The 12799-nt window shown below is 36.2% G+C and overlaps 1 protein-coding gene across 10 annotated transcripts in view; it reads left to right on the plus strand.

Moving 5' to 3' along the window:
- Positions 1-12799, plus strand: part of DLG2 (discs large MAGUK scaffold protein 2) — a 2039030-nt gene that overhangs the window by 264439 nt on the left and 1761792 nt on the right. For all 10 annotated transcript variants that reach the window (XR_005020917.1, XM_036860586.1, XM_036860590.1 and 7 more), the window contains exon 2: positions 7679-7824. Coding sequence is in view for 9 of the 10 variants with exons in the window: in XM_036860586.1 (XP_036716481.1) it covers positions 7679-7824 (146 nt within the window). In the remaining variant the exon portion in view is untranslated. The remainder of the gene's footprint in view (positions 1-7678; positions 7825-12799) is intronic.

The raw sequence follows: 12799 nt of genomic DNA on the forward strand, positions 1-12799 counted from the left end.
GATCGAAATAGATCTTTCTGCGATTTATGTCAGAGAGTGTTCTGCCTATGTTTTCCTCTAACAGTTTTATAGTATCCAGCCTTACATTTAGATCTTTAATCCATTTTGAGTTTATTTTTGTGTATGGTGTTAGGGTGTGTTATAATTTCATTCTTTTGCATGTAGCTGTCCAGTTTTCCCAGCACCACTTATTGAAGAGACTGTCTTTTATCCATTGTATATTCTTGCCTACTTTGTCATAGATTAGGTGACCATAGGTACACGGGTTTATCTCTGGACTTTCTGTCCTGTTCCGTAGTTCTATATTTCTGTTTTTGTGGCAGTACCATACTGTCTTGATTATTGGTAGCTTTGTAGTATAGTCTGAAGTCAGGTAGCTGGATTCTTCCAGCTCCATTTTTCTTTCTCAAGATTGCTTTGGCTATGTGGGTCTTTTGTGTTTCCATACAAATTGCAAAATTTTTTGTTCTAATTATGTGAAAAATGCCATTGGTAATTTGATAGGGATTGCATTGAATCCATAGATAGCTTTGGGTAGAATAGTCATTTTCACAATATTGATTATTCCAACCAAGAACATGGTATGTGTCTCCATCTTTTTGTGTCATCAGTGTCTTATGGTTTTCTGAGTACAGGTCTTTTACCTCCTTAGGTAGTTTTATTCCTAGGTATTATATTCTTTTTGATGCAATGGTAAATGGGATTGTTTCCTTGATTTCTCTTTCTGATCTTTTGTTGTTAGTGTACAAGAATGCAAGAGATTTCTGTGTATTAATTTTGTATCCTGCAACTTTACTAAATTTATTGATGAGCTCTAGTAGTTTTCTGGTGGCATCTTTAGGGTTTTCTATGTACAGTATCATGTCATCTGGAAACACTGACAATTTTACTTCTTCTTTTCCAATATAGATTCCTTTTGTTTCTTTTTTTTTAACATCTTTATTGGAGTATAATTACTTTAAAATGTTGTGTTAGTTTGTGCTGTATAACAAAGTGAATCAGCTATATGTATACATATGTTCCCATATTCCCTCTCTCTAGCACTTCCCTCCCACCCTCCCTATCCCAGCCCTCTAGGTGGTCACAAAGCACCGAGGTGATCTCCCGGTGCTATGCAGCTGCTTCCCACTAGCTATCTATTTTACATTTGGTAGTGTATATATGTCAGTGTTACTCTCTCACTTCATCCCAGCTTACGCTTCCCCCTCCCCATGTCCTCAAGTCCATTCTCTACGTCTGCATCTTTATTGCTGTCCTGCCCCTAGGTTCATCAGAACCTTTTTTTTTTTTTTTTTTAGATTCCATATATATGTGTTAGCATATGGTATTTGTTTTTCTCTTTCTGACTTACTTCACTCTGTATGACAGACTCTCGGTCCATCCACCTCACTACAAATAACTCAATTTCATTTCTTTTTATGGCTGAGTAATATTCCATTATACATATGTGCCACATCTTCTTTATCCATTCATCTGTCAGTGGGCACTTAGGTTGCTTCCATGTCCTGGCTATTGTAAATAGAGGTGAAATGAACATTGTGGTACATGACTCTTTCTGAATTATGGTTTTCTCAGGGTATATGCCCAGTAGTGGGATTGCTGGGTCATATGATAGTTCTATCTTTAGTTTTTTAAGAAAACTCCATACTGTTCTCCATAGTGGCTGTATCAATTTACATTCCCACCAACAGTGAAAGAGGGTTCCCTTTACTCCACACCCTCTCCAGCATTTACTGTTTGTAGACTTTTTGATGATGGCCATTCCGACTGGTGTGAGGTGATACATCATTGTAGTTTTGATTTGCATTTCTCTAATGATTAGTGATGTTGAGCATCCTTTCATGTGTTTGTTGGCAATCTGTGTATCTTCTTTGGAGAAATGTCTATTTAGGTCTTCCATCCATATTTGGATTGGGTTGTTTGTTTTTATGATATTGAGCTGCATGAGCTGCTTGTATATTTTGGAGATTAATCCTTTTTCCATTGATTCATTTGCAAATATTTTCTCCCATTCTGAGGGTTGTCTTTTCGTCTTGTTTATGGTTTCCTTTGCTGTGCAAAAGCTTTTAAGTTTCATTAGGTCCCATTTGTTTATTTTTGTTTATATTTCCTTTTCTCTAGGAGGTGGTTCGAAAAGGATCTTGCTGTGATGTATGTCATAGAGTGTTCTGCCTATGTTTTCCTCTAAGAGTTTTATAGTGTCTGGCCTTACATTTAGGTCTTTAATCCATTTTGAGTTTGTTTTTGTGTATGGTGTTAGGAAGTGTTCTAATTTCATTCTTTTACATGTAGCTGTCCAGTTTTCCCAGCACCACTTATTGAAGAGGCTGGCTTTTCTCCATTGTATATTCTTGCCTCCTTTATCAAAGATAAGGTGACCATATGTGCATGGGTTGATCTCTGGGCTTTCTATCCTGTTCCATTGATCTATATTTCTGTTTTTGTGCCAGTACCATACTGTCTTGATTACTGTAGCTTTGTAATATAGTCTAAAGTCAGGGATCCTGATTCCTCCAGCTCCACTCCATTTTTCTTTCTCAAGATTGCTTTGGCTATTTGGGGTCTTTTGTGTTTCCATACAAATTGTGAAAGTTTTTGTTCTAGTTCTGTGAAAAATGCCATTGGTATTTAGATAGGGATTGCATTGAATGTGTAGATTGCTTTGGGTTCTATAGTCATTTTCACAATATTGATTCTTCTAATCCAAGAACATGGTATATTTCTCCATCTGTTTGTATCGTCTTTAATTTGTTTCATCAGTGTCTTATAGTTTTCTGCATACAGGTCTTTTGTCTCCTTAGGTAGGTTTATTCCTAGGTATTTTATTCTTTTTGCTGCAACGGTAAATGGGAGTGTTTCCTTAATTTCTCTTTCAGATTTTTCACCATTAGTGTATAGGTATGCAAGAGATTTCTGTGCATTAATTTTGTATCCTGCTACTTTACCAAATTCATTGATTAGCTCTAGTAGTTTTCTAGTAACATCTTTAGGATTCTCTGTGTGTAGTATCATGTCATCTGCAAGCAGTGATAGTTTTACTTCTTCTTTTCCAATTTGGATTCCTTTTATTTCTTTTTCTTCTCTGATTGTTGTGGCTGACACTTCCAAAACTATGTTGAGTAGTAGTGATGAGAGTGGACAACTGTCTTTTTCCTGATTTTAGAGGAAATGGTTTTAGTTTTTCACCATTAAGAATGATGTTGGCTGTGGATGTTGTCATATATGGCCTTTATTATGTTGAGGTAGGTTCACTCTCTGCCTACTTTCTGGAGAGTTTTTATCATGAATGGGTGTTGAATTTTGTCAAAAGCTTTTTCTGCATCTATTGAGACTATCATATGGTTTTTATCCTTCAGTTTGTTAATATGGTGTATCACATTGATTGATTTGCGTATATTGAAGAATCCTTGCATTCCTGGGGTAAACCCCACTTGAGCATGGTGTATGATCCTTTTAATGTGTTGTTGGATTCTGTTTGCTAGTATTTTGTTGACGATTTTTACATCTATGGTTATCAGTGATATTGGCCTATAGTTTTCTTTTTTGTAACATCTTTGACCGGTTTTGGTATCAGGGTGCTGGTGGCCTCGTAGAATGAGTTTGGGAGTGTTCCTCTCTCTGCTATATTTCCTTTTATTTCTTTTACTTCTGTGATTGCTGTGGCTAGTACTTCCAAAACTATGTTGAATAATAGTGGTGAGAGTGGACAACCTTGTCTTTCCCTGATCTTAGAGGAAATGCTTTCAGTTTTTCACCATGACCAATGATATTTGCTTTGGGTTTGTATGGACATATATTTCCTTTTTCTTAGATAAGTATCTAGAACAGTGATGGCTGGATTATATAGTAGCTGTATGTTTAAGTGTTTAAGAAGCTGCCAAACTGATTTTCGAAGTGTTTGTACCATTTTCCATTCTCACCATCAGTGACTGAGAGTTCTAGTTCCTTCAGATCACTCTCAGTGCTTGGGATGATCAATTTTTATCATTTTAGCCATTCTAATAAATATGTAGTAAATATGTAGTAGTATCTCATTGTGGTTTTAAATTTTCCTTTCCCTAATTATTAGTTGAATATCTTTTCATGTGCTTATCTGCCACCTTTTATTTTCTTTGGTGAAGTGCCTATTCAGTACTTTGCCCATTTTTCTATTGGATTATTTGACTTCTTTGTGTTTTGAGAGTTCTTTATATATTCTAGATACCAACTTTAAAAAAATAAGATATATGATTTGCAAAGGAAGCAATTCTATAGTAATAGTTATTTTCTCTAGAAATTTTGAAGTTTTTCTGTCACCTAGCTTCCATTATTGCTACTGAGAAGTCTGATTGATCTTTTCTCTGTGTTTGCATTTAAGGACTTTGCTTTGTCTTTGGTATTCTGCTAATTATGCTATGTCTATTCCTAGGCATAGGTTTTATTTATTCTCTTTTTTATAAACTGTTACTTTCAGGACCTGAGAATCCATATTTTTATAAATTCGAAAAATTTTGTATCCATATCCCTTTAAATATCGCTTGTTATTTATCATATTTTTGCCTGAAGACATCTATCAGAAAAATAATGGACCTTCTTATCTATCCTCTGTTACATTCTGGGTAATTTCTTTTCCAGTTCTGCTTTGTCTAGTCTGCTGTTTAACCCATCCATTGAGTTTTCTAAAAAAAATAATGACACATTTTCATTAATTAATTAATCCATTCATTCATACCAATATAAATTATTGGATATTTATTTAATACTTTGGGTATAATCCAATCCTATGTTATATATATATATATATATATATATATATATATATATATATATATATATATTTGCTCAAATTGCTCCTGTTTGGTCATCTTTGGTTGCTCTTTCATATAAGTTCTGTGTTGTTTTTCTTTAGGGTTCTTTTTTTAAATTAAAAAAAAAATTTAACATCTTTATTGGAGTATAATTGCTTTACAAAGGTGTGTTAGTTTATGCTTTATAACAAAGTGAATCAGCTATACATATATATATATATATCCCCATATCTCCTCCCTCTTGCGTCTCTCTACCACCCTCCCTATCCCACCCCTCTAGGTGGTCACAAAGCACCGAGCTCATCTCCCTGTGCTATGTGGCTGCTTCCCACTAGCTGTCTGTTTTACATTTGGTTGTGTATATATGTCCATGCCACTCTCTCACTTTGTCCCAGCTTACCCTTCCCCCTCCCCATGTCCTGAAGTCCATTCTCAACATCTGTGTCTTTATTCCTGTCCTGCCCCTAGATTCATCAGAACCATTTGTTTTTAGAGTCTATATAAATGTATTAGCATACAGTATTTGTTTTTCTCTTTCTGACTTAGTTCACTCTGTATGACAGTCTCTAGGTCCGTCCACCTCACTACAAATAACTCAGTTTCATTACTTTTTATGGCTGAGTAATATTCCATTGTATACATGTGCCACATCTTCTTTGTCCATTCATCTGTCGATGGACACTTAGGTTGCTTCCATGTCCTGGCTATTGTAAATAGAGCTGCAGAGAACATTGTGGTACATGACTCTTTTTGAATTATGGTTTTCTCAGGGTATATGCCCAGTTGTGGGATTGCTGGGTCATATGGTAGTTCTAGTTTTAGTTTTTTAAGGAACCTGCGTACTGTTCTCCATAGTGGCTGTATCAATTTACGTTCCCACCAACAGTGCAACAGGGTTCCTTTTTCTCCACACCCTCTCCAGCATTTATTGTTTGTAGATTTTTTGATGATGGCCATTCTGACCGGTGCGAGGTGATGCCTCATTGTAGTTTTGATTTACATTTCTCTAATGATTAGTGATGTTGAGCATCCTTTCATGTGTTTGTTGGCAATCTGTATATCTTCTTTGGAGAAATGTCTATTTAGGTCTTCTGCCCAATTTTGTATTGGGTTGTTTGTTTTTTTGATATTGAGCTGCATGAACTGCTTGTATATTTTAGAGATTAATCCTTTGTCTGTTGATTCATTTGCAAATATTTACTCCCATTCTGAGAGTTGTCTTTTCATCTTGTTTATGGTGTCCTTTGCTGTGCAAAAGCTTTTAAGTTTCATTAGGTCCCATTTGTTTATTTTTGGTTTTATTTCCATTACTCTAGGAGGTGGGTGAAAATGGATCTTGCTGTGATTTATGTCATAGAGTGTTCTGCTTATGTTTTCCAGTAAGAGTTTTATAGTGTCTGGCCTTACATTTAGGTCTTTAGTCCATTTTGACTTTATTTTTGTGTATGGTGTTAGGGAGTGTTCTAATTTCATTCTTTTACATATAGCTGTCCAATTTTCCCAGCACCACTTATTGAAGAGGCTATCTTTTCTCCATTGTATATTCTTGCCTCCTTTATCAAAAATAAGGTGACCATATGTGCGTGGGTTTATATCTGGGCTTCCTTCCTCCCTCCCTCCCTTCCTTCCTTCCACAACTTTTGAATTCATATAGATACCCCCAATTCTAAGCTAATACCAACTGTACTTATTCATTACCCTCTACCATTTGGTGGAGAAGACTGTATAGACGTCAGAGTCATTACTTGTAGGCCCTTTCAGCAGACAGAGTTAGGGAATATATGTGTTTATACTAACCTGTGTGTATGCATATTTGTAAGTATTTCTGTATGTATCTATTCATATCTCTGTTAAGCCAAACAGGAGTTTGTAATGTTGTCTTCAAATGTAATCCAAAATCATATGACTCAGTCTAGTACGACACCCCACCCACTTTCTTTTTTGTAACTTCCTACTCCAACAGTGAGAAACTTGCCTCCCACTATCTGCCATCCATTTATTTAATTGTTCAGTTCTAGTTATATATGTACAGTGGCTTCAAAATTGTTGACTTGGATTCCAGGAGAAACAAATTTACCAACTAGAATATAGACTAGGATGCTTTTGTGTAGTTTCTTTGTCTTTGGTTTTACAGTCTCTACTCATTTTTAGGTTATCAACTTTTTCTCCTACTGCCTTCAGTGAGGTTATTTCATTCATTTGTAATATAGTTAGATTCTTTTGTCACATTCTGCGCATCTTGGGATTCCCTGACCTCCTAAATGATTTTTTAAATTTGCATGCATTTGGTTTACTCTTTGTGCTGTAAAATTCTTTGGGTTTTGACAAATGCTTCTTGTTAGGTGCCCACCATTACACTATTATTACAGAATGTTTTCATCACCCTGTGATTTACCTATTAAACCCTCCTCTCCTCTCCCAGAACCTCTAGAAATCACTGACCATTTTATTGTCTCTTTAGTTTTGCTTTTTCCAAAAATTATATAAATGGAATCATACACTGTGTAGCCCAGCTATATGCCTGGCATTTTTAAACTTAGCAATATATATTTAAGATTCATCCATGTTTTTACATGGCTTGATAACTCATTCATTCTTATTGCTGAATAGTATTCCATTAAATGAATTTACTACAGTTTGTTTATCCATTCACTAATTGCAGGATATTTTGATTTCTTCCAATTTTTGCAGTTCTTAATAAAGTTGCTATAAGAATTTTCATGCAGGTAAAAATGCAATTTTTAGGATTTCCTCTATTAATGTTGTTTTTCTTTGAATACATAGTTATGTAGTTTTTTTAATCAGCAAAATTTTCCATATACATGTACCTGGAGAAGCTATCTGTGAGGTGGTATATGACATTTCGATTTTTCCCTTGCATTTCTTTACAGATATTCAAGAATTTTATGAGATGACATTGCTAAATTCTCAAAAAAGTTGTGAGCAGAAGATAGAAGAAGCCAATCAAGTTGCACAGAAATGGGAGAAGACATCCCTTCTTGCTCCATGCCATGAGAACCTTCAAAAGTCTGTAGAGGTATATTACTGAAACTTTTGAAAGTACTAAATATTTATTTATACTAGTAAATACCAAAATTATTTATACCAGTAAAGAAGTAGTAGTTGTTAGTAGTGGTAATTGTTGCAGTAGTAGTAATCATTATCAACAAATGTGAACAGTAATAACAGAAACTTAGTTACATACCGTACTGCCAATATTACATACCAGTATTACATACCATGCTGTATATAATATTTACATTTGAAAATCCAGATTTTGCCAAAAGATAAAATAGGCATAGGAAGGACATGTTTTTTCATATTATATAAGTGAGTTCTGTTATGAATATTGTCATAGTTTGAGCTGACTCAAGTATTGGGTGGGCCAAAAGTTTCATTCGGTTTTTTCTGTAAGATGACTCTAGTAGCACTTAGTTGTCTTTAACTTCATTCGAAACAGTTTTGCTAGATTGTATGTGACAGCTGTCATATCAGTGTGCATTATAAAAAAGACATCAAAATTGGTGAATTTTTGTTTAGCTATTTTAATATTCAAGATGGAAGAAAAAAAGCAACATTTTCAGCATATTATGCTTTATTATTTCAAGAAAGGTAAAAATGCAACTGAAATGCAGAAAAAGATTTGTGCAGTGTATGGAGAAGGTGCTGTGACTGATCAAATATGGCAAAAGTAGTTTACAAAGTTTTGTGCTGGAGATTTCACGCTGGACGATGCTCCACAGTCAGGTAGACCAGTTGAAGTTGATAGCGATCAAATTGAGACCAATCAACATTATACCACGTGGGAGATAGCCAACATACTCAAAATATCCAAATCAAGTGTTGAAAATTATTTTGTACCGGCTTGGTTATGTTCATCGCTTTGATGTTTGGGTTCCACATAAGTTAAGGGAAAAAAACCTCTTCACTGATTCTCTACTTAAACGTAATGAAAATGTTCTGTTTTTAAAACAAATTGTGATGGGCAATGAAAAATGGATACTGTACAATAATGTGGAATGGAAGAGATCGTGGGGGAGGCGAAATGAGCCACCACCCACCACACCAAAGGCTGGTCTTCATCTAAAGAAGGTGATGTTGTGTATATGGTGGGATTGGAAGGGAGTCCTCTACTATGAGCTCCTTCCAGAAAACCAAACGATTAATTCCAACAAGTACTGCTCCCAATTAGACCAACTGAAAGCAGCACTCAACGAAAAGTGTCCGAAATTAGTCAACAGAAAACGCATAATCTTCCATCAGGATAATGCAAGACTGCATGTTTCTTTGATGACCAAGCAGAAACTTACAGCTTGGCTGGGAAGTTCTGATTCATCTACCATATTCACCAGACATTGCACCTTCAAATTTCCGTTTATTTCGGTCTTTACAAAACTTTCTTAATGGAAAAAAATTTCAGTTTTCTGGAAGACTGTAAAAGGCACCTGGAACAGTTCTTTGCTGAAAAAGATAAAAAGTTTTGGGAAGACGGAATTATGAAGTTGCCTGAAAAATGGCAGAAGGTAGTGGAACAAAAGGTTAAATACATTGTTCAATAAAGTTCTTGGCAAAAATGAAAAATATGTCTTTTATTTTTACTTAAAAACCGAAGGCACTTTTTCGCCAACACAAAATAAGGCATTCTTGAATTTCAGAACATGCTTCTGATGCAATGGGGGAAGGAGATGGAAAGTGGGATTCCAGAGTGTGGTCTAAGGCTGTGATGTCTGTAGAAGAGCCGTATATCCTGGGGCAAATAAAATGATTCATTGGGAATAGGAACAAAATAATAGAACTCCCATTTATATTGCTTTTTATCACATTATTTATAATCTTTTATATTTAGGTAATTTATAACATATATTTAATTATTTATAACATATAACAGTAATACATGTATATTTAAAAATAAATATGAAGCTATTAGAGAGACATCTCTCAAGATGATGGAGTAGAAGGATGAGCCCTTACTCCCTCTTGTGAGAGCACTGGAATCACACCTAACTGCTGAACAGTCATCAACAGGAAGACACTGGAACTCACCAAAAAAGATACCCCACATCCAAAGACAAAGGAGAAGCGACAATGAGACAGACTTCGACAGGACTGGGGGAAACAGAGACTCCACTCTTGGATGGCACACACAAAGTAGTGTGCGCATCGGGACCCAAGGGAAGGAACAGTGACCCCATAGGAGAGTGAACCAACCTACCTGCTAGGGTTGGAGGGTCTCCTGCAGAGGTGGGGGGTGGCTGTGTCTCACAGTGAGGACAAGGACACTGGCAGCAGAAGTTCTGGGAAGTACTCCTTGGCATGAACCATCCCAGAGTCGGCCATTAACCCCACCAAAGAGACCAGGTAGGATCCAGTGTTGGGTCGCCTCAGGCCAAGCAACCAACAGGGGGGTAACCCAGCCCCACCCATTAGCACACAAGCGGATTAAAGTTTTACTGAGCTCTGAGCACCAGAGCAACAGCCAGCTCTACCCACCACCAATCCCTCCCATCAGGAAACTTGCACAAGCCTCTTAGATAGCCTCATCCACCAGAGGGCAGACAGCAGAAGCAAGAAGAACTACAATCCTGCAGCCTGTGGACCAAAAACCACATTCACAGAAAGATAGATGAGATGAAAAGGCAGAGGGCTATGTCCCACATGAAGGAACAAGATAAAACTCCAGAAAAACAATTAAATGAAGTGGAGATAGACAACCTTCCAGAAAAAGAATTCAGAATAATGATAGTGAAGATGATCCAGGACCTCAGAAAAGGAATGGAAGCAAACATCGAGAAGATGCAAGAAATGTTTAACAAAGACCTAGAAGAATTAAAGAAGAAACAAACAGAGAGGAACAAAGAATAACTGAAATGAAAAATACACTAGAAGGAATCAGTAGCAGAATAACTGAGGCAGAAGAACGGATAAGTGACCTGGAAGACAGAATGGTGGAATTCACTGCCACGGAACAGAATAAAGAAAAAAGAATGAAAAGAAATGAAGACAGCCTAAGAGACCTATGGGACAACATTAAACGCAACAACATTCGCATTATAGGGGTCCCAGAAGGAGAAGAGAAAGAGAAAGGACCCGAGAAAATATTTGAAGAGATTATAGTCGAAAACTTCCCTAACATGGGAAAGGAAATAGCCACCCAAGTTCAGGAAGCACAGAGAGTCCCATCCAGGATAAACCCAAGGAGAAACATGCCGGGACACACAGCAATCAAATGGGCAAAAATTAAAGACAAAGAAAAATTATTGAAAGCAGCAAGGGAAAAATGACAGATAACATAAGGGAACTCCCATAAGGTTAACAGCTGATTTCTCAGCAGAAACTCTACAAGCCAGAAGGGAGTGGCATGACATATTTAAAGTGATGAAAGGGAGAAACCTACAACCAAGATTACTCTACCCAGCAAGGATCTCATTTAGATTCGATGAAGAAATCAAAAGCTTTACATACAAGCAAAAGCTAAGAATTCAGCACCACGAAACCAGCTCTACAACAAATACTAAAGGAAGTTCTCTAAGTGGGAAACACAGGAGAAGAAAAGGACCTACAAAAATAAACCTAAAACAATTAAGAAAATGGTCATAGGAATATACATATCGATAATTACCTTAAACGTGAATGGATCAAATGCTCCAACCAAAAGACACAGGCTCGCTGAATGGATACCAAAACAAGACCCATACATATGCTGTCTACAAGAGACCCACTTCAGACCTAGGGCCACATAGAGACTGAAAGTGAGGGGATGGACAAAGATATTCCATGCAAATGGAAATCAAAAGAAAGCTGCAGTAGCAATATTCGTATCAGATAAAATAGACTTTAAAATAATGATACGAGAGACAAGGAAGGACACTACATAATGATCAAGGGATCAATCCAAGAAGAAGATATAACAATTATAAATATATAGGCATCCAACATAGGAGCACCTCAATACATAAGGCAACTGCTAACAGCTGTAAAAGAGGAAATCAACAGTAACACTGTAATAGTGGGGGAATTTAACACCTCACTTACACCAATGGACAGATCATCCAAACAGAAAATTAATAAGGAAACACAAGCTTTAAATGGCAGAATAGACCAGATAGATTTAACTGATATTTATAGGACATTCCATCCAAAAGCAGCAGAATACACTTTCTTCTCAAGTGTTCATGGAACATTCTCCAGGATAGATCACATCTTGGGTCAGAAATCAAGCCTCAGTAAATTTAAGAAAATTGAAATCATATCAAGCATCTTTTCTGACCACAATGCTGTGAGATTAAAAATCAATTACAGGGAAAAATACGTAAAAAACACAAACACATGGAGGCTGAACAACACGTTATTAAATAATCAAGAGATCACTGAAGAAATCAAAGAGGAAATCAAAAAATACCTAGAGACAAATGACAATGAAAACATGATGATCCAAAACCTATGGGATGCAGCAAAAGCAGTTCTAAGAGGGAAGTTTTTAGCAATACAATCCTACCTCAAGAAACAGCAAACATCTCAAATACACAATCTGACTTTACACCTAAAGGAACTAGAGAAAGAAGAACAAACAAAACCCAAAGTTAGTAGAAGGAGAGAAATCATAAAGATCAGAGCAGAAATAAATGAAATAGAAACAAAGAAAACAATAGCAAAGATCAATAAAACTAAAAGCTGGTTCTTTGAGAAGATAAACAAAATTGATAAACCATTAGCCAGACTCATCAAGAAAAAGAGGGAGAGGACTCAAATCAATAAAATTAGAAATGAAAAAGGAGAAGTTCCAACAGACAGGCAGAAATACAAAGCATCCTAAGAGACTACCTCAAGCAACTCTATGCCAATAAAATGGACAACCTGCAAGAAATGGACAAATTCTTAGAAAGGTATAACCTTCCAAGACTGAACCAGGAAGAAATAGAAAATATAAACAGACCAATCACAAGTAATGAAATTGAAACTGTAATTAAAAATCTTCCAGCAAAGAAACATCCAGGACCAGACGGCTTCACAGG

Source organism: Balaenoptera musculus, chromosome 8 (genome assembly GCF_009873245.2).
Source record: "Balaenoptera musculus isolate JJ_BM4_2016_0621 chromosome 8, mBalMus1.pri.v3, whole genome shotgun sequence".
NCBI lineage: Eukaryota > Metazoa > Chordata > Mammalia > Artiodactyla > Balaenopteridae > Balaenoptera > Balaenoptera musculus.